The following is a 21,952-nucleotide window of genomic DNA, read 5'->3' as shown; positions in this document are numbered from 1 at the left end:
CTGGAGTAACAGGAAAAACAGGTAAATTCCACTTTGGTTTCGCTCCTTGACCATGGGACTGGAGCCCAGCGCCTGGGGATTTCCCAGTGCCAGACCTAAGGCCTTTGCAAACCTCATACCAGCTTCAGTCACCCTTTGCCAGTTAGCCCTTCTCGAGGAGCACACCATAGCAGACCGGTTCCGCCTCCCTCCCAGTCAGATGGAAGGGCCTGTGGAAGGAGATTCCAGTAGAGAAGAAGGGAAAGGTCATTCTCCGTAGGATGCTTTGGCCTTTTTGCATCCCTTAAAGCGATCCAATTGTTTGAGGCAGGCTCTGGCCGCATTAAGGGCTGCCCCGCCTCGGGTCTGCAGCCCGGAGAGGCTGTGGGCGAGTGGGACGCGGCTCGCTGTGCCCTGCGGCTGCGGTCACTTAGCGTCCGGCCCGCAGCCGCAGCGCCGTAGCTGGCCCGGGCGTGTGCCCCCTCTCCTGCCAGGTGCGGGACCGTTCCCGCCGGCCTCCATCGCCCTTGCCCGGGCCGGTGTCGGGGCTGGAGGCGTGTGCCCTCCTCCTGAGGAGGAGGAAAGGAGGTCGGGGGTGGGCACCGCAGCAGCGCCGCTTGTTTATTTTTAGGCGGTGGGGGGAGGAGGAGGAGGAGGAGGAGGAGGAGGAGGAGGGAAAAGAGGAGGAGGAGGAGCGAGAGAAGGTGGGGAGCGGGAGCTGCGGCGCTGCCTCCCAGCGGGGACCCCGCTCACCCCAGCGGAGCGCAGCCAGCGCGGGGTACGGCCGCTGCTGCAGCGTGTGGCCTCCCACCCCCGCCCCCTCGCCAGGTCTCCCGGGGCGGCCTTGGCAGACAGCCGGCGGCGGCGGCCCTGGCGGCCTCTCACCTCGCCCTCCAGCTTGCTCGGACCTGCCCTGGGGAAGCCTAGGGAGGGAAGGAGGGGGCCGGCACGACCCCTGCGTCCATTCTCCCCTCTCCAGCGGCGGCCGAGTCTGTAGAGGACCGGGAGGCCGTTTGCAAATGGCTAGTCTTGGCTTGGGTCTGGACGAGCTGCAGCACGACCCTCCTCCGGAGCCCGCCTTCCACGAGGCGCAGAAGTGGATCGAGGTAGGTGCCCGCCCTGGGTCGGGCCAGCCGGCCGGACTGGAGCCGGACATCGGCCCTGGCGGCGGGGGGTGGCAGCTCCGGGTCGCCCAGTGGGACCGCGCTGCGACTTCACTGTCATCTTGGCAGGGGGACCTCTCCTGCGGAACGACACCTGAATGGGGGGGGGGGCGGTACTCTCTCCCAAGCCTGGAAATCTCAGATCCTGCAGATTTCCATGCTCAGAGCGGTTCCTTTCTCTGCGCACTGGAGAAAGCGCTGCAGGAAGAGAGGTCCCCCAGATTCACTGGCTGGGTAGTGCACGTCCTACTCAGTGGAGGTGTTGGCGGGGAGCCAAGCAGACTCCCAGAGAGCCACCAAGACTGACCGAATCGGATGCGGGGTGCTGGGGACCCGGCCAGGCGGAGAGAAGAGAGAGGTCCTCAACTGTTATCTGTCTCTATATTGTCTATAAGGGATGCACTCACCAAAACCGAGGTGCTAAGAGCGGCTTTGCTTCCAGATTCCCAGGCAGCAGAGCACCTGCAGACCCTAGATGGGCAGAGGAAAGGCGGGGAGGTGGCAGGGGCTTTGGAGCGCCCCCTCTTTCCCCTGTGGGACCAGAGGTGGAATCTTCTTATTTGGGTCAAGAATCTGGAATGTCGGATCGATTGTCCTTTTGCACTTCTTAATGACGGAGGTGGTAGGCTAGAGCAATCTGTGGGATCCCTCATTCTTAACCCAGCAGGCTCTGACCCACGTGAGGCGGGTTATTCTGATTCACGAGGACTATCTGTAGCTGGAGACCTGAAGTTTGAAATGTAGGAAATCCTCTTTTCAGAGAACTGGGCCTGAAAAGGGAAAGAAGAACCCTTGTACTGGAGGTCCTATAATTAGTTATGTATTATTATTTTTACAATTTTGGGGTGTGAAACCAATTATTATATTTTAGGTTTTTAAAAGAAGCATAATTGCTGGTGATGTTGCTTTCTTTCCTAAGATGAAATTCCCCTAATAGGAGGTGGAATTCTCAGTACTCAATGGTCACTGATTGGATTTAAACAGTGATTAAGCATTTCCGAATTCTAGCCTGTTCAGAGGCACACACATATGCCCTAGTAATAATAGTATTGTATTGGCGTCTGTAGATTTGCTTCCAAGTACCCAAAAGCATGTTGGACCCACAGATATCAGAACTGAGGTTAACATTATAGGGATGTCCAATCAAACCTTTATTTGTTCCTGTAAATTCCTCTGCTTTTTCCCATCAATTTACAAGCATTTATTAACTGTTTACAATGTTGAACGTACAGGGAATACAACAAATAGAGTAAAGGAATAAGTTCTTGACCTCAAAAGGCTTGATTTTTACACAACTGACTTAAAAAGCAATTTCAAAAAAATAGAATTTAACTGGAGTTGAGGGGAGGGGTGTGGGAAGGGAGTGTGGAAGGAAATTTTGTAACTTAAAAATATTCATGTGCATATGGATGAAAATTAATTAATTGAAAAATAGTACTTAAAATTCAGTGTGGGTAATTTTTAGAATCTTTTTTTGTTTTTTTTAAACTAAGAAGCCATATCATTTATCCCAAACAATGCAGGCATTCTCAATTCTTGGAGGGAGGGAAGTAGAAAGGATTTATGTAGTCTCTCTCTCTCTCTCTGGATATTCAACTAAAGAAAATTCATGTTTTGATGAACACTTTTACTACTGACAGAAGTGACTGCCACATTTGTCTGAGACATATGTGAAGCACCTGTAATAACTGGGTTAGAAGACATCTGGTTAAAGAATTCAAATGCTTTAACTTAAATTATTTAATTTCCCAGGTTTTATAAAAAACCAAACCAAAAAACTCTTAAGTTAGGGCAAGAACACACTTTGAGAATATCCAGGCATTATTGTGATAAAAGGTCTGTACCATGTTTCTTTATATAGAAATAAAACTGGTGCAGCTGCCTTTTAAGTGTGGTGTAATTCAGATTGAGTGATATCTGAAGCAGGTAATTATCAGATTTTGCTTTGGTTCCTCAGTTAAAAGAGTATGCTTGCTGTTGGGGTATGGGGAGGGAGCACAGAATGGGCAGAACTTAATTTTGTCACATTTTCTCTTGTGGAGGCCCATCAATGACTGTCCCTATGTTGTCCTTGATCTTCCAAGTATTTATGTCCATTAAAATATGAAAACTAAAGCTGGATATGTTAGTAGAATTAAAGACTTTGTAAATGCACCCGGCCTGGGTTGTGGGACTTTTCTTTTGAACCTTGTGTACATTATTAAGAGAGCATATCTCCTTTCATTTACAGCATCTCTATTTCATTGAAAGGGTATCTTCACTTCACAAGGGTATAATAAACTATTACCGGAGGGGGGGGAAAAAGAATCTGCCTTAGTTAGTTTGTAGTGGTTAACAATCTTGCAATGATATTGCTGAGTCTGCAAACCAGAATTAACCCAAGAAGCCTAACAGATGGTTTTGGAAAGCCTTGCCCTTTGAACAAAGCTTCCTAGGCTAATATAGTCATATAGCTGCTAGAGTAACTCCTGGGGGTATTGTTATCTTCAGACAATCTCATCTCCTCAAGTAGCTGCATTGTTCTCCTGCTACATCCTTTTTATTACAGCTTTGTTTTTTACTCGGCTCTCTTAGTGATAGGTTCCCACAAGCTGTTACTGGTCAGGAATTTCACCATTTCCTAAGAATAGCTCCCAAGTGAAATAGGTTAATAATAAACAATGTTTTGATTTTTTGTCTTCACATCACAGCCCTACCACTTTGTATTTGTTGGCACTCTTAATACTGATGCTTAAAAAAATTTTTTCTCTCCAAACCAGTCCAGTGAAGAAGTTCCAGTAGCGATAACTCACTTAATTGAGGACTCTCTCTCTCTCTCTCTCTCTCTGGTTCTGCTGTTCTGCTTCTTTGAGGAATACTTCCCTGGGCAGGAAACCTGCCAATGGAACGCTGGGCTATCTTTTACCAGCATTCCGAATGGGAGTTAGACTTATAATAGGCGAGGTTGATATGGGCACAGATAATGTTACTCAGCTGACACTTCCAGCAACTTTTAATAGCTCTGGGAGCAGGTTGAATATTTTACTATGGGTTAGGAGAATGGTAAATAGGAAGGCATCTCTGAAGAGAAAAGGCAAACATCAATCAACATTGACCTTGCATTGGATCTGTAATCATTTCTCAGGCCCTCTCTTCAGGCCTTCCCAGTAGTGGCTAGTTTGGAAAGAAAATGTTAGAAATCTCAAGTTCTAGTGTAAAAACATAAAACTTCACTGACATCATTTCAGTTCCAAACCAAGAGTATCTTGGGATAGAAATGAAATTATAAGCTATGTATTACTAAGACACATTAATATTAGAGGAAAATCTTAGTCTTCTGAACTCATACAATAACTTCTATAGTAAAGTATATAAAATTACCCTGTAATATTTTAAGATTAAGATGTAATGCACTTGATGCATTCTATATTAAACAAAGACAAACAATAGGAACCATCACATAACAACATTTTTACCCCAGGGGATCTTAAGTGAATAGAAATGTCTGTATGGTCTCTTGCTAGGAAAGAGCCCTCTGAGCTGCATTGTTTACACTAGAAGTATTTTATCATAGGGATGTGATCCCCCCATTTAAAAAAAATAGACACTCATATTAATTAATATTTATAGACAATTGAGTTGGGACCCAAGAGAATTTAAGTGACTTGCCCAAGTTTATCCTTTTTTTCTGTCAGAAGTGGGATTTGAACTCATATCCTCTTAGATTTCAGAGCCAGTGTTGTTTGTTTCATAATATTTATTTTTCTGGACTGGACTGACTTGGTTTGGGGAGAGGCTGAGCTCCAGTCAGTATGGGTGGAAGGACTTTCTCCACCTCTTTTACTTATCCTTAGAGTGTTGTTTGTGACTCAATTCAGTTTTCTCATGGGTGGAGAAATCAGTGCTTGAAGGGAATGCTCAATTTGAACATTCCCTAATCCCACCCCACCCCTTACCGCCTGCAGGATTATTTTCTTCTCTCTGGTTGGGTTTGGTTCAATTCAAATGGGGGGGGAGGAGCAACTAAATTGGTAGGCTACTTTAGCTCTGCAAGATTGAATTTTTAATGTTACTTGGCAATGAAATAATGCTGGTATGTGTCTAACCTTTGGGATAATCCAGCATTAGTGATCAGTTAAGTATTAAATGTCTGATATAAATACTAGAATGAACATGTGCCATTTGTCATTTATCTTAATTCTTTATATCTGTAGGGTTTTGAGAACTTTTATGACTTTTAATTACAATCAAGATTTAAGTTTTCTTTACTGTCTTTGGAGAACCTAGGGTTAGGAATAAAACCTTTCTGACTAGATAAATAGAGGAAGTAGTGATCTGTGAATAGATATGCAAATTAGGCTGTAATGCATCCTTCTTACCATGACAGTTAAATAGTCCTGTTGTTTGTATACATGGACTGCTGTTACACCATTGGATTGGAGAACTGAGGTCCCACTCTTGGAGGGGAAGGCTTAGGAGCTGGGGCTGGTACTTCTTGTCTAAGAGTCAGCCTGGAGACTGATTTATCATCAAATGAACTCCAGATGGGCATAGCCAGAAGTATTGGCTATTTGCAGCAGAGTGGGCAGGATTAAGCTTGAACTTCCAACAGCTTGGTTTCCCTGGCTCTGCCTACACTTGGCTGGATGAACATAATGGAGCTGCCTTCCCAGACATCTGGCTGTGCCTTCCCTGATTACAGTCAGAGCTAGGTGGGACAAGGCAAGATCTCAAGCCTTTGGCAGCTCTTGAAGGTGCATTGTCAGATGATATTCTTGATCACTTAGTGATTATAACCACAGAACTAAAAGAAAAAAGTTTTTTGATATTGCTTTTTTTAAAATCAGTCATTGCTTGATATTTCTCAGGCCCAATACTTCCTTGTTGAGTCTTCTCTTGTAACAACTACCAGGATCTAACTCTTCTGTTCCATTCCCATCTTGTCCCCTACTCCTGGATCTGAAATTGGTCATTACAATTAATCAGAATGAGTTGCCTTTTCATATCATTTTCATTTACCTTATTGTATTCCTTGTGTACAGTGATCTCCTCATTCTTCCTCCTTTGTTCTTTCAATTTACAGAAGTCTCCTTGTATTTTTCTGAATTTATGGTATTTGCTGTTTGTGAGGAATGGTAATATTCCTTGACCTTTCCTATAGCACAGTTTGTTTAGCCATTTTCTGATTGGGTTCTTTTTGTTTCCAGTTTTTGGTAGTTTGAATTTCAAATGAATTCCTTAAATTATGGGATTGAAGTTGGGAGGGTTGGGGGACACAGGTTAAGTGGAATTAATTGTCCAATTGCGGAGGATAAGCGTAAATCACATATTTAACAATATGATGGTTTGCTACATGTTATAAAAACCTCTCTGCATATTAACTAAATATATGTCTAGATGGGTTTTGTGAGATCTTGGATACAGGGACATTTTCAGGAGGTTGCCATTCTTATTTCCAGGTAGAGGTGATATCATACCATTCTGTCTCCTGATTTCCTCCTCATTCATTGCCTTCAGTCATATTGATAGGAATGTAAGATAGTGGTGCCAATGATTTCAGAATGATCTTTGGTCAGAATGAATTTAAGAAACTGATTAAATATTGAGGATATCTGATATAAAGAGACTGGAATAAGAGGAGGCACCTTGTTTAAGGGTTCCGTGAAAGGAGATCATATTTTTAAACCATTTAGTATGTTTTGTAAAAATGCCAGTCAATGTTATTATTTATTGTCTGCTAAAACTTTGAATGCTGAGAATGTGCTTGCTTGCATCTCATGCTTGAAAGGCAGAACATTAGCATATAAATTACTTGGACCATATCATTCCTGTTTACCTATTTCAGTCTTTTTGTTTCTATTACTCTACTGATGGGGAGAGGGGAATATCCTTAGATGTGATACATTCCCATTTTACAAAAAAGAAAACTGAGGCTTAGAAATCTTAAGTAACTTGCCTATGGTCACACAGAACCCATAAATGTTGAGATAGTATTTGGAACTATTTTTCTTGATTTTCTTCTAACTCTATCATTCATTCCACTAAAATGTGCATACATTAAGTCCTCTGGAAGTATTTTCCTCTGGTTCCTTAAATGATTTCCCATGGAGAATAATCTTTCTATAGAGAATTTTACCCAGGACAGGTCAGTTGTTAAGTTCAGTCAAAAGGTGAATTCATAGAGAAGAGTAATTTTGACAGTCCTTTTAGATATAATATTTTTATCTTGTAGTCTGATGGTTGAATAATCTGTAAAAGGCTATTTTGTGATTGGAAGAATTTTAGCTCCCATGGGAAGAGTTTTGGTTCTTATACTTTAGTGAGATTCTCTTGATGGAGGGTAAAATCAATTAATGTATGGGTTGGTTGCTGACTGAATTCTACTGTTGAATCATTTTGAGCCTAATATAATGGTGGACGGTTCCTCCCCTCCTTACAAAGTTCCATCTTTTAACCCAGTTTTGGGGGCCATTTGCTCAAAGATATGAGTTGGAAAAGACCTCTTTTTGTATTTCAGTGAAAAGTTAATAAATTTTAATGTAATAAAAGTAATTATATCGTACTTCAAAGTTTGCAGAGTACTTTACCTATCTTATTTCATATGAACTGATTTGATGAGTAGGGGTTATTGTTGTTCTTATTTTCTATATGAGGAAACTCAGGCTGAGAGATTAAGTGATTTTCTTAGGACAGCCAAGATGGGATCTCAGGATTTCACCTTAGGTCCTTCTGATTCTAGTTTTAACATGTCTGCTCTGCCACCTAACATAATCCTTTTGATGACCTGTTATATGGTAGTGATGCTGGTAGAGTTCCAAAGCTGTTCCAGGCCTTACCAAAGTGGACAGATTTCAAGGCTATCCTGGTAATAGACTGAGCCTATTATCATAGGATTTGAACCAGCTCTTATGATAGGGGCATAGCCTGAGAAACTTGGTCAATAGGTGCCAAATCATTTTTGGTCATAGAAACTCATGAAACCACTAGAGAGATTATGATTGGTGTGGTTAGAGAAATGGTCTACACCCAGTGAAATCACAGATCAATTGGAAATAGTGAAATTTATGTTCTCAGTGGAAAAATATCTAGAATTTCATCTGTGGGTCTTATAATTAAAGAGGTAATGTCAAAAGACAAAATGAGCAGAAATTCCCCTCACCCCCCAACCAAACCCGCTTTTAAGTGTCTGAGATCATTCTCTATCTCTCCTGGTACCCCCCCCCCCTCAGTAAATTCCTGAATGGCATAGGAAAAAGTTGTCAAATGGAAACATCTTTAGGGGGAAAAAGAGTGAACCAAAGTTGGAAGGTTTGTGTGTGAGGAAGGATTTTCAGTTCACTTTGACTGTGGTAAAATTCCATGACTGTGATACTGAGAGCAAAATTTTAAGAGCAAGTCCTCTTGCAGCAAATCCTGTCTCAATAGCTTTTGTACCTCAATATAGAGAATGAAACAAGATGAAATCATACAATGATAAGGCACACTTCAAGGAAACTTGGGGACTTCTCACTTAAAGATAACTATTTTCTAGAACGGGCAGCAAAAAAATAAAATTTTCTTTTTCTTCTTTGCCCATAAGGACATACTGAAAAAGATCTATGTTCTTCCTGTGGATGTTTTTTTTCCAGTGATCTAATTAGATTAAAACCTCTCCATGATGGTCCATTCCATTGAATTCTTTTCCAATCCTCCCTTAAGTTCCCTTAAAAGAAACATAGAGGTGGCTGCAACAGTAGTACATCAGTACTTATATCTTGGAGCACTTGGGTTATTCAACTCTCTATTGCTTGGTGTTGCCACATAATCAACCTATCTTTACTTTTCCATTTTACTGAGCTTTAATCCATATTTTCCTCCTCCAAAAGGTCCCTGTTGTTAGTTGTCCAATAGTGTCTGAGACTTTGTGGCCCCATGAACAGTGCATATCTCTCAAAAAAAGTCTTTCCAGGTTCATGTTCACTACTGCGACACTATCCATCTTATCCTCTGCCATCCCTTCTCCTTTTTTGCCTTCCATCTCTCCCAACATGAGGGTCTTTTTCAGGGAGTTATAGTCTCATTATGTGACCAAATATTTAAGCTTCAGTTTCAGTATTTGACCTCCCAGTGAATAGCCTGAATTAATTTTTTTAAATATTGACAGATTTAATCTTCCTGCTGTTCGAGGGACTCTTGTCGATCTGATTTCTGTTAAGAGGTTTGTTTCCTATTATTTATAAGGGAAGATAAGGAGACTTTAGAACTCTGCCTGTCTTCTCTTTGCCATCTTGACTGGAAGTCTTTAAGGGAGAGACTTCTCCAGCACCATAATTTGAAAGCATTAATTCTGCACACTCAGCTTTACTTATGACCAACTCTCACAGTCATTCATTATTCTTGGAAAAAACCATAGCTTTGATTATATGGACCTTTATGTCTCTGCTTTTTAGTATGCTATCCAGATTTGCCAACAGTTATGGAAGGTGACTCAAGCAGGCACTGTAGATGCTTAGAGCTTGGTGAGACATCTGTAGACACCAGAATCATCCACTGCATCTTGCTCATCTCTAGTTGTCCTTACTTTTGTCTTGGCACTGGACTTTAATGACTTTAGAAGAGAGAATGAGGCTGATGGCTTTGGGAAACTCTGCCTCACTTTATTCCATTTCAGAAGTCAAGAGACATTACCCAGTGATATCATTGTTCCTCATTGGTCCTCTTCAAAATGAAGTTTGAACAATAAGGTGCCTTACATATAGTAGAAGCTTAATAAATAGTACATAACCATTCTAACCTGATTGAATCTCATGACAAGTTTTCAGCAGAGGTGATAGTCATGCTCTCTGCCCTTAAACAGCTACCAATCTAGTACAGGTACACTTTGACTACCTAAGATTTCCCAGAACAAAGAGTGCCATTTCTTTTTTTTTAAATTTTTATTTGTTTATTTATTTTTTAGGTTTTTGCAAGGCAAATGGGGTTAAGTGGCTTGCCCAAGGCCACCCAGCTAGGTAATTTCTAAGTGTCTGAGACCCGATTTGAACCCAGGTACTCCTGACTCCAAGGCTGGTGCTTTACCCACTATGCCACCTAGCCGCCCCCTCTTTTTTTTAAGAAAGATTTTATTTATTTTGAATTTTACAATTTTTGCCCTAATCTTGCTTCCTTCCCCCACCCCCCCACAGAGGGAAGTCTCTTAAGTCTTTGCATTGTTTCCATGGTATACATTGATCTAAGTTGAATGTAATGAGAGAGAAATCATATCCTTAAGGAAGAAACATAAAGTACAAGAGATAGACAAATTACATAATAAAATAATGATTTTGTTTTAAGAGTGCCACTTCTAAATCATATTATTAATACATTGTGACTAAGATCAACTTTGCTATAACATTATTCAAAAATGTAATTTTCCATATAACATTTAGGTTATTCCTATGGAATGAAGTGATCTCTGTAGCTTTGCTTTATGGTAATATTTTTTTTTACCACTTTATGTTCATTTAATCATAGAACTTGTTGTTCTAGAGCAGGACTTTAGAGGCTCTTGAGTCAAAAAGCTCTCATTAAAGATGAGCAAAAACTGAAGGACAGAGAAGTTAACCACTGACTTACCTAGGGTCACACAGAAGTGTTTAAGATAGAATATAGATCCTGACTTTATAGCAATCTATTCATTAGGCACTTTGTTTCTCCATTATACGACATAAAAACACTGTATAGTGTTGGTAGAGCCAGGAATTAGTGCAATCTTTTTGGAAGGAAATAATGTTGTAACATAATAAGACGTCCAATACAAACCATTCATATCCTTTGACACAGTAATTCCACTGTTAAATTTTATTTCTCTTCTCACTAATATACTCATTGTACAATCTTGGCTATACAAAAATATTCATAGTTAAATAAAATAAATTAAAAATATTCATGTATAACAATTAGGAATTGCTGAACAAGTTATGGTATATGGACATCATGGAAGGTGATACTGTGAATAAAATATGTGAAAAATAAATATAGGAAGTTTGCAGAATAAACAACAAGCACAATACACAGACTTCACTGACTGGAATTGAGGAATTAGATCCCATAGTCAATGGGGCAGGGAGATTTTCTGTGAGATCTGATGAACTTACAACTAGCTAATAAGTTTTTCTCCTATAGGGACTTTGCTTCTCCCAGGATAGTAAAGCCACTCTTTATCACCTTGCTGAGAAGAATAACCTAATTAAGCCTCAAAAACTAGCTACCCCTAAGATGCAGATAGTTTTTCTTCTCTCTTGGGGAGGACAGATTCGTGATTGAATCTACCCCTCTGACTTTTAAAAGGGAATCAATAGGATGGTTTTTAAATAAATTTTTTTAACAAGCATTTATTTCCATTTCCAGTTTCCCCAGCTGAAAAGAAAAACACCAACAAAATCCTCAGAACAAGGACTTCATGTTTTTTTCCTTAAGGATGTGATTTCTCTCTCATCACATTCAATTTGGATCAATGTATACCATGGAAACAATGTAAAGACTGGCAAATTGCCTTCTATGGGGGGTGGGGGGAGGGAAGTAAAATTAGGGAAAAATTGTAAAACTCAAAATAAATAAAATCTTAAAAAAAGAAAAACAAGTATTTTTCCACTTTTCACTAGGGATCCTGAGAACACAGGTGTTAATACCTGGGGAGAGCTAAACAGTTTCCTCATAGTCTTTCCTCTACCCATTGAAATCAAAACACTTATTAAGCAATTAAAAGATGCCAGAAATTGTACTAAACACTATGGATACAAAAAGAGGCAAAAGATAGTCCCTGACCTCAAGGAGCTTTCAACCAAATGAATTCTGTATTTTTCTTGTATTTCCTTGTACATATTACACTCCTTCAGTAGAAAGGTAAATTCCATTAAGTCAAAGGTTGTTCCATTTTGTATCTTTGCATTACTAGTGCTAAGTATTAGTATAGTAGTGGCTTAATAAACAAATGCTTATCAAAGAAGTGATGCTGGAGATCAGAAGTAGTTGTACTCTATTCATTCTGTGTTGCATGAGAGACTTTGTAGACTATGTCATTCCTGAGCTCCAATCCTGTAGTTGGGGGTTGTGATGTGATGGGTAGTGGATTTCCTCGGTAGTGTGATTCTAGAGTCTGACCTAATAATCAGAGAAAGGCAATTCCACTAAATTTGGAGATTGCCTTGATGAATTTAAGGCTTGCCTCATGGGTAATTCCCAATTTACTTTCCTAGAATATAGCTTCCTGTTAGAATATTAGCAGCCTGGCCTGTTTTTGCTGAATTCTTATACGGCTTAAAAACTACAATCTTGGGGTCCTGAGTGCAGTTCCCTGCCCATCCTCACAGTTCCCTTCTAACTGCACCATCTTTTCCCTGCTGTTGTTATACTGTTCATGTTCTGTTGCTCTGTGACAGACTGCCACACTGGTGCCAGCCTGGCATGAAATTCCTTAGCTTGATGAAGAGAAAATAAACCTTGTTGCTATCCCTCATGCTGTGGGGGGGGGAAAGGTTGGTTTGTTTGTTTATTTATTTTTTTACTTACTTGCCTACTTACTTATCTATCTATTTATTTATTTTTGAGAGGTTAAAAAAAGCAGTTTACAAAATAGTTGCCTTGTGATAGTCAGTGATTGAATGCTCCAGAAGCAAGTTTATTCTGTCCTTGCCTCCTAGTTAAATAATATTAGTTGATGGAATTATTTCAGAAGCTGGACTTCTCATCATGCCCTTCTGTTATACTCTCATCATATGGCATTCCTGACTGCAGGGATTGAGATCATTTTTCTTTTTATAAATAAAAAAGCCTATGATATTCTGTCACTTTGGTTTACTTTTCTTTTTCCTCCTCTTTCCTTTTCTCTCCCCCACTTTATTCTCTCTCTTAGGGTCTTCTCTCACTCCCAACAGCATACTCTGTAGCAGTGAGACTAATATAGTAACTCAGAGAATAAGCCATTCAATTTATTTAGAGTATTTTGCAATTTTGTTTTTTTGTGAAACATATGAGAATTAAGGAGGAAGGTACCAAATTACTGAAGTCAATTAATAAACATTTATTAATCATGTGCTAGGCTGTGTGTCTTCTATGTGCTAGGTCAGAACTGTGTTTCAAATCTCAAGCTTCACTGAGAGATGAATAATATGGGGGTTACTCTGAAGTTTTGAAATTATTTTTAAAGGCAGTTAAATGTCTGGAACATTAATAAAATGCACATCATTTAGGGGAAAAATAATGACTGATAGTACTGATACCTGAACAATGCCTTGCTCACCAGTTGTAATGACATCATGGAAACAGTGAAGAGAAGTCTCCTCTCTGCCTTTCCTATGGAAAGAAAAAAAAAAGAGACAAGAGAGCTAAGCACTATTGTCAGCTAACAGATGTTGTTATGATCCTAAATGACTCTTTTCCCAATGGGCCTTGCAAAATGTGATAAATATGAAGGGTGATAAAAAATGAGATCCTCCTTCTCTGTATGCAGATCATCCCCAGGGAAGGGTGATTTCCAAGAATTAGTCTTTAAGACCTCTTAGAAAACCTCAGAATTCCAGAAAAAGGCCAGGATCCATGATGGTATATGTAGAACTGCATGTCATGGGGGGTAAGCACTTTCCATTATAATTTGAATGACTAATAAACACCTGTTATTATGGTTTTCCCAGTAGTCACATACAGATGTAAAAAACAGAAAGGTTGGGAGTGTATCTGCATAAGCATTCACATGTGATTTGAATGTTTGCCTAGATATATTTTAGAATGCTTCTCCTAGCCCCACGCTGACTAATTTTTTTTTTGTCAGACACTTAAAATAATTGGTTCAGAATTCATTCCTCTATATTGGAATGTTCCCTTTCCCCTGTTGGTGTATTTCTGGGAGAGTACAGAGTTGTTTCAGGAATGTCTTAACAATTATAAGATTTTTCTAGATTTTAGGAAAATGGAGTCAATCATCAGAAACTTTGCCAGCTGATCCATGGCACTTCTGCTACAGCTTTGAAAACATTGGTCTTGAATCCAAATGGAAAAAAAATGGATTGAAGAAGCTGTTAGGGATTCTTTTGGGGGCAGGGGGAAAAATGTCTCATAACTTGGCAATGGTGCCACATGCCAGTGTCTCTGATTACAACACAAATGTTTAGCTATAAGGTTTCTTATACTGGGATTCTAGAACTCTGAATCCAAAAGGACTGGGAATCCCATAGTCCCTATCTGATTTGGGTAGACCTTAGACTATTCTCTTTACTTAGTCCAAGTCAATTTATTATCTGTCTTCTATGCTCTTTAAATTTTTTTTTATTTATTTAATTTTTGATTTATGGAATAAAATAAGTATTTCTATAACGTAGCATAAAAATTTTCATGGGAAACTAATTCCTTTTAAATATATCATATGTGTATATATATATATATATATATATGTATATGATTTTTTTTTAGGGTTTTGCAAGGCAAATGGGGTTAAGTGGCTTGCCCAAGGCCACACAACTAAGTAATTATTAAGTGTCTGAGGTCGGATTTGAACTCAGGTACTTCTGACTCCAGGGCCAGTGTTCTCTATCCACTGTGCCACCTAGCCGCCCCAGATTTTCCCTTTTTTAAAATTATATTTAATGTACTCTTCCTGGGACTTGTGATTCAGAGGAAAAAAAGAATCAGTCATTCTTAAGAAACTGAGATGGGGTTGGGGAAGGATTGCGTGTACTGAGACAAAAGTTATTTTCTGAAGGGATAAAGCATCAAGTATGAAAGATATTGGGAAGGGCTTTCCATAGGAGGTGACATGTGAGCTGAACCTTGAATTCTGAGAGGCAGGGATGAGGAGGCCCTCTGGGAAGAAGTGCAGGGATCTGACAATAGCATATGGCAAGTGGGGTTTGGTTTGGAAAACAGCTGATGTGCCTGTTTGACTGGAACATAGAGGATGTGAACTTTGGGAATAAAATATGATATTCATATTAATAACTTGAAGATCTGGAAAGGTGAGTTATAAACAGATTATGACAGGTTTTAAATTGCTAAATGGAGGAATTTACATTTGATCCTAGATACAATAAGGAACTACTGGAAATTTTTGAATAGAGAATGACATGGTGTAGCATGTATTTTAGCAATATTTCTTTGGCAGCTGTGTGGAGACTGTATTAAAGGGAGAACAATTAGAAGGGTATTTCAGCAATCCAGGTAAGAGATGATAAAATCTTAAATCAAGGTAGTGATTTAGTGGAGGGAAGGGAAGAAATATGACAGGCACTATGGTGGTAGACTCAACAAGGTTTGGCTATTGATTGGATGTGGCAGATGATGGAGAAGAAAGAATTCAGCTTAATTCAGACACAGTAAAACAAAGAGTGACAGCTTCATTCATGGTGCTGGGAAAGTTTGGAAAGGGAGTTTTGAGGGGAAAGAGACAATGAGTCCTATTTTAGACCTAATAAATTTGAGAGGCTGATGGGATATTCAGGTGGAGATATTCAATAGGAGGAGTCTATGATGTAGGACTGAAGTTTAGGAGAGAGATTAGAACTAGATAAATGTATTTGGTAGGCATCTGCACAGAGGCCATTGAATCTAAAGGACATCATGAAAAAGTGAAAGCAGTAGACACCGAGTTCAGGGCAGAACTTTTTTTAAATTTAAATTTAAATTTAATTTTTAAAAAATTTTTAAATTTAATTTTTAATTTTTTTATTTTATTTAAGGCAATGGGGTTAAGTGACTTGCACAAACTCACACAGCTAGGCAATTATTAAGTGTCTGAGGCCAGATTTGAACTCAGGTACTCCTGACTCCAGGGTCAGTGCTCTATCTACTGCGCCACCCAACTGCCCCTAAAATTTTTTTAAATTTATTTTTAATTTATGGAATAAAGCAAATATTTTCACAACAGTAAAATTAAAAAAGTATTACACATAAAAATACAAATATATTACAACTTGTTATTCATTTTAAATGTATAATAAATCTACGTAAATTTTTTTCTATTTTTTCCATTTTTTATCTCTCCCTACCTTAGAGATAGTTATTATCAGATACAAATATGTATGTGTGTATGCACACACACGTAAATTCATTCTGTACATACTTCTACTTATTTCTTTCTCTGGATATAGATAGCATCTTCACATCCTTTATGGTTACTTTGGATATTTATAATTGTCAAAATGATTTAGGAATGCAAATTTGTTCTTAAAGCAATATTCCTGTTACTGTATACAACTTTCTCTAAGTTCTGCTCATTTGGCTCTTCATTTTTTGTTTTTCTAAGATCATTGAGCTTATCATTTCTGATAGTACAGTAGTATTCAATCACAGTCATATACCACAACTTGTTCAGCCTTCTTCAGTTGATGGATATCCTCACACTTTCCAGTTCTTTCTCATCACAAAGATAGCTACAGTCAATATTTTAGAACATATAAGTTCCTTCTCTTTTTTCCTAATCATATTTGGACATAGACCTAGTTGTGTTATTGCTAGGTCAAAGGGTATATAGAGGCAGTTTAATAACTCTTTCGGCATAATTTCAAGTTGCTCTACAAAACAGCTTTGATCAGTTCAAAACTCTGAGGGACACTCAAACAATGTTTGAAAGATATAGGATTTATCTGTATTAGTCATCCAGGAGAATCAAAATTGAGTGGCATAATGGAAGACAAAGGTGGACAGAAGATCCCAGAGGCAGGAGAGATCTATGTCAAAAACTGCGGAAAGGTCAATGTTACATCATAACTTAGATCAAGCCAATCCACTTTTACAGTTAAGAGCTCAATCTTAGCTGTTTCAATTTTAATTGTTTCATTGATGAGGAAAAAAGGATGGAGTATAGTAGATTGAAGGAATTGAATTATTTGGAGGCTTTTATGGTAATTGATGAGAGAGTAGGAATTTTACATCCAGCAGACTATAATCTCTCTCTGGAGCGAGCATTTTTTTGATTTTGGAAATGCAGGCACCTATGTAAACTTGTTCAATTGACCCATAACTTAATGGAAATGAAGCTCTGCTTCTTGGAAAAGTTTTGTTGTTTCAGAGCCATAGAATCTGAAAGTTGAAAGAGACCACAGTGCCTGTTTAGGCCAAGCATATAAACCACTAGTATATGAAAAGAATCTCATTTAAAATACACCTGGAGTTGGTAGGTAGAGCACTGAATGCAGCACTGGCCCTGGAGTCAGGAGAACCTGAGTTCAAATATGACCTCAAACACTTATTAGTTATGTGACCCTGGGCAAGTCACTTAACCCTGATTACCTCCCAGAAAATGCCAAACATGGTCATCTGATCGTTATTTCAAGACCCCTAACTATTAGTGTGGAAATGTTCTTTTCAAGGAAGCACAGTCCTCCTTTAGGTAGCTCTAATTGTTATCAGAAGTTTTCCCTTACATCAATCCAACATTTACCTTTGAGATTCTTACTTATTGATCCTGATTCCTCCCTCTTGGGGCAAGTGGAGCTGGTCCAATCCCTAGTCTGGATGATAACCTTTCATGTATTTGAAGACAATTGACACTTAACTTTCTTAATTCTTTTTCACATCCAATCTGATTTAACTCATTTTCATGTGGCTCAATCTCATACCCCTTTACAATTCTGTCTGCAGTTTTGGGATGATCTTTAGTTTATTATTGTCCTTCCTGAAATACGGTGACAGGAATTAGTGCACTACTCCTTGTGTAGTTTGATTGTGGTAGAGGAGAGTGGTATTATTGTGTTCCATACCCTGGACATTGTATAGTTCTAAATACAATCCAAGAAATATTATTGTCTTTTTTAAATCTGTTGATTCCAATTGAGCTTGCATTTGTCTGAAATAGCCAAACACACTGCTCTTTGGCCATTCCTCCCTCATCTTAATCATGTGAATTTCAATTTTTTGAAACCAAGTGTAAAAATTTATATTTATCTTTAGTATTTATTAACCTCAACCTAGTGTCAAGATCCATTTGGTTACTGATTCTCTATTCTCTATTATTATAGCTATTGCTCCTAGTTTTGTATCACATATAAAATTGAAAAGCATGTCAACTTTATTCAGAAATGGATAAACACCTGTAGCATACAGATAAAGCACAGATAGAAGCATCTAGATGGCTCAGTGGATAGAGCATTGGGACTGGAGCTAGGAAGATGAGTTCAAATCCAACCTTATACACCTACTAAACTAATCCCCAGGCAAGTCTATTAACCTCTGCTTTAATCCACTGGCGAAGGAAATGGCAAAACACTTTTGTATCTTTGCAGAGAAAACCCCACAATGGTCACAGAGTCATGAAGAATAAGACATCATTGAAATATGACAACAAAACACAGATACCTAAAATACTCCATTAGAGGTCTTCCTAGTTGACATTGTGATTAATGACTTTTTTGAGTCTGGTTATTCAAACAAATCTCTATGTAATTACAGTGTTATTTGACCTGTATCTCTTATCTTGTTCATAGGAATAGGCAGAGTTGGAGAAACTTCTTTTTCCTTTCTTTTTCTATAGTAATAATACTAATAAATTTGCATTTATAATCTGTTAAAATCTGGCAACTTGTTTTGTTGTTCATAACTTGCCAAAGCTAGGATTTCAACCTCATCTCCTGAACTCCAAATCTAATCTCTTTTTAACTCTCCTGCTATCAACAACGATTGATTACTGTGGCATAGTTTTCACGCAAAAAAAAATTGTGCTTATGCTGACTTAATGAAATGTCACTAAGAAAAAAATCAACAAAAATCTAATTTGAGTTCAATGTCATTGACTTCAAAGACTAAAATGTTTCATTTTCTTTTTGGTTTGTCTATCAGACAAATATATAGCTTCATTGGTTATAAAAGTTATAAGGAATCAATCTCAATGGGGATTCTGTCTCTCCTTCCTTTATACCATCTAGAGGTATGTGAGTTAAAGGGTGGCAGATTTTGTTCAGTGAGTAGATTGTCTATTGTGACCATACTCTGAATGGTTGTGACCTTTTTCCATTTGTATCATATTTCTAAGGTTGAGATATTTTCCCAAGGAGACCAAGCATTAGAAATATCCAATCTGTTATTGTCCTCCAGTGGAAATGCTGGGTCTAGGGAATGTTCAAATCTTAGCCTCAGCACTATCCAGGCATCTGGGGACTTTCTAAAAGTGGGTACAGCTGCTTTTACACAGTGATTCTTGGTATTCAGTGTCCCAGATTGGCACATCACAGCTGGCATAGTACTCAGCACTAGTATGGGGGGGGAAGGTTATTTTTATAACTGGCTATTCTGCTGAAGTATCATCAGGGTTCTTTAAAGCTTACTATGTATGTCCATTTTCTTAGTTTGTTAAACAGATGTTTATTCTTTCACAGGACTGATGAATTGGTGTGGTAGGGGTTGATGGTTTTCCAGATATCTAGATCAATGAAAACTCTCACACGAAACAAATACACATGGCATTGCTTTTTATCCTGTTGGTTCGGAATTTGCAGAATAAACACTTTCCCTCATTTTCATAGAATACAAAATGTCTTTGAGTTTTGGACATGAGTTTCTTATTTGTGTGAGCTTTATTTTTTAATCTTTAGCTTTTCATAGGCATACCTCCTTTAAAAAAATTTCTGCTTATGGAGTTCTGTTTTTCAAAATAATACACTTGGTTATATGAAATAGTGAAGAGGGTAAACCTTTCTCCAAAGATTTTAGAATTTCTTTGTAATCAAACAAGAAGAGAGTTGCAATGTCGAGTTTAAAGCAAATTATGTAAAATAGAGGTTCAGTCTTTACATTTCCTAAAATTTATTTAGAATTTTTCCTTTTCCCCTGTAGATTTATTGTTTGTTAGTTTTTTGAAATTTTATTTTAGCACCTGATCATTTTGAATATAAAATGAAGATTTTTGTGCATATATTTGCACATGAAGAAGGTAGTCTTAATATTCCTCAGAGACTTGAAGCTTTGAACTATATAAGATTATTTCCAGACGTGACTTTTAACATAAGCAGTACTCTGTGGTCTTATAAGATGGAAAATTAAAGCCCCAGATGACTTTTTTCCTTGCATAGCAATTAAGAAAGAATATTAGATTTTAATTTATAAAACATGTAGAAAATTGGGTGCAAAATTATTTTTAAAATGACCTTGATATGACACAATAAAGACATTTCTAAGAAATGTTCATATAGCCTACTCTGTCAACCGAGACAAATAATTTAAATTTTTTCACTTTACTTTTCCCAAATTCAAAGTGATGCTTTTTAAAGAGCTTCTTCCATACTAAATGGAAGTTTTGTGATTATATAGATAGGAAAAGTTTATGTTTATGTTATTAGAAATTCTATTATATTATGCCATAAACAGAAAGCAGGCATATATTAATGCAGCCTTATATTATCTGGGTCTTCACTTAAGGTAAATCTTTTATTTCCCCAATACAAACTAGCTTGTATGATGAATCCTCTTCTTTTCTCTGTGATAGAGTTGAGGGTGTGTCCTTAAAGTTGTGCACATTCTGGAAAGGTTCTACTGTATCACTATTTAGATGGTCTGCATCTCTTGCATTAAACTTCTATATTCTATATGAAGGAAGGGAAGGGAATCTGACTAGTGATGGGATTCAAATAAAGTAACCACTGGTTCACCAAAACTCAACATTAAATTAGCTATCAGTTTTGGTGAACCAGTGTGAATCAGTTGAATCCCTCCACTGGATCTGACACATTTCTCTGGAAGATTTCAGGTCAATAAAGTAAAATTGGAGAGATCTAAAAGCAGAATGGATTACCATGTGAAGTCAGGTTTCCTTTTTTGGAATGCATTATTTATGCATAAGGGATGAACTCTTATTGAGAATATTGTAGAGGTGATTTGTACATCTGATAAAGTTTGGGTTTGAAGTTAGATGACCAGTGAAGTCTCTCATCTCTATATTATAATAACCTGACTTTTCATAAGTGTGCATTGTTCCTGGTGCAGACCAGCCCACAGCATAACAATAGCTGGCATTTTGTGTTTGAAGGATTGAAAATTGTCATAAATGTTATCTAGCTCAAGAAGAAGATATAAAGTAGCAAATGCTGTATTATCTTGCTAATTTTTTTCACCACAGCTGGTTAAAAAACCAAGTTTTTTCCCTTGATGTAGGAATGGGAGTGGGGTGGGATGACAAATGGAGGTGGAAGAGTATATAAAATGGGATTTCTGAAAAAGATATAGCCATTTTCACCATTGAACTAGTATTCTTTGACTTTAGTTAAATGGCCATTATGTGTTTGTCACTGACAGATCCAAAGATGAAAAATGGCAGCCCCTAACCTCAAGGGTATAAAATTTAGTTAAGAGCTTAAGACATATATGCAATCAAATAGAACAAAAGGTAGAATGGACATTTGGTCCAAGTGCACTAGGAAAGACAGAACCAAGAAAGGCTTCATAGAGTATTTGGCACCCAAGGAAGAGATGGACCTTGGGGAAAGAGATTTCAATAGGCAAAGAGGTAGAGGATAGGGAGTGCATTTCAGGCAAGAGGAATGATCTTGTGAATAAAAGTTAGTTAGGCCTCTGCTCTTATAGTATTTTCAACTTCTGTATATAATTATACAATGTATTCACAACTTCTGTTTGTCATTTTGGAATTCAGTGGTGTTTTGAATCAATACATAAATTATCTCTTGGCTCTGTTACCATTTAACAAGTGTTCCTTTTGTAAATGAATGCATTTCCTTCATCTATTAATGATAAGCAGGCAGAAGTAAAAAAAAATTATCTGTATATGTTCATTGCACATCTGTTTCTTTTCTAATTTGCTTCTACAAGGAATAAGTCCTTGACAAGGAGATAGTGTATATATAGATGCATTAAATGGAATGGGGATATTGGGAGGT

At 38.2% G+C, this 21,952-nt stretch overlaps 1 protein-coding gene across 4 annotated transcripts in view; it reads left to right on the top strand.

Moving 5' to 3' along the window:
• The first annotated feature begins 899 nt into the window (after positions 1–899).
• Positions 900–21,952, top strand: part of LIMCH1 (LIM and calponin homology domains 1) — a 374,176-nt gene continuing 353,123 nt past the window's right edge. For 2 of the 4 annotated variants that reach the window (XM_074229536.1, XM_074229535.1), the window contains exon 1: positions 900–1,085. In XM_074229536.1, coding sequence (XP_074085637.1) covers positions 999–1,085 — 87 coding nt within the window. In that variant the 5' untranslated portion in view covers positions 900–998. The remainder of the gene's footprint in view (positions 1,086–21,952) is intronic. The other 2 variants (XM_074229540.1, XM_074229539.1) reach the window with 1 other exon arrangement.

The sequence above is a fragment of the Macrotis lagotis genome, chromosome 3 (assembly GCF_037893015.1).
Source record: "Macrotis lagotis isolate mMagLag1 chromosome 3, bilby.v1.9.chrom.fasta, whole genome shotgun sequence".
Lineage (NCBI taxonomy): Eukaryota > Metazoa > Chordata > Mammalia > Peramelemorphia > Peramelidae > Macrotis > Macrotis lagotis.
The sequence above is the reverse complement of the archived record's forward strand: the minus strand, read 5'-3'. Positions and strand labels throughout refer to the sequence as shown.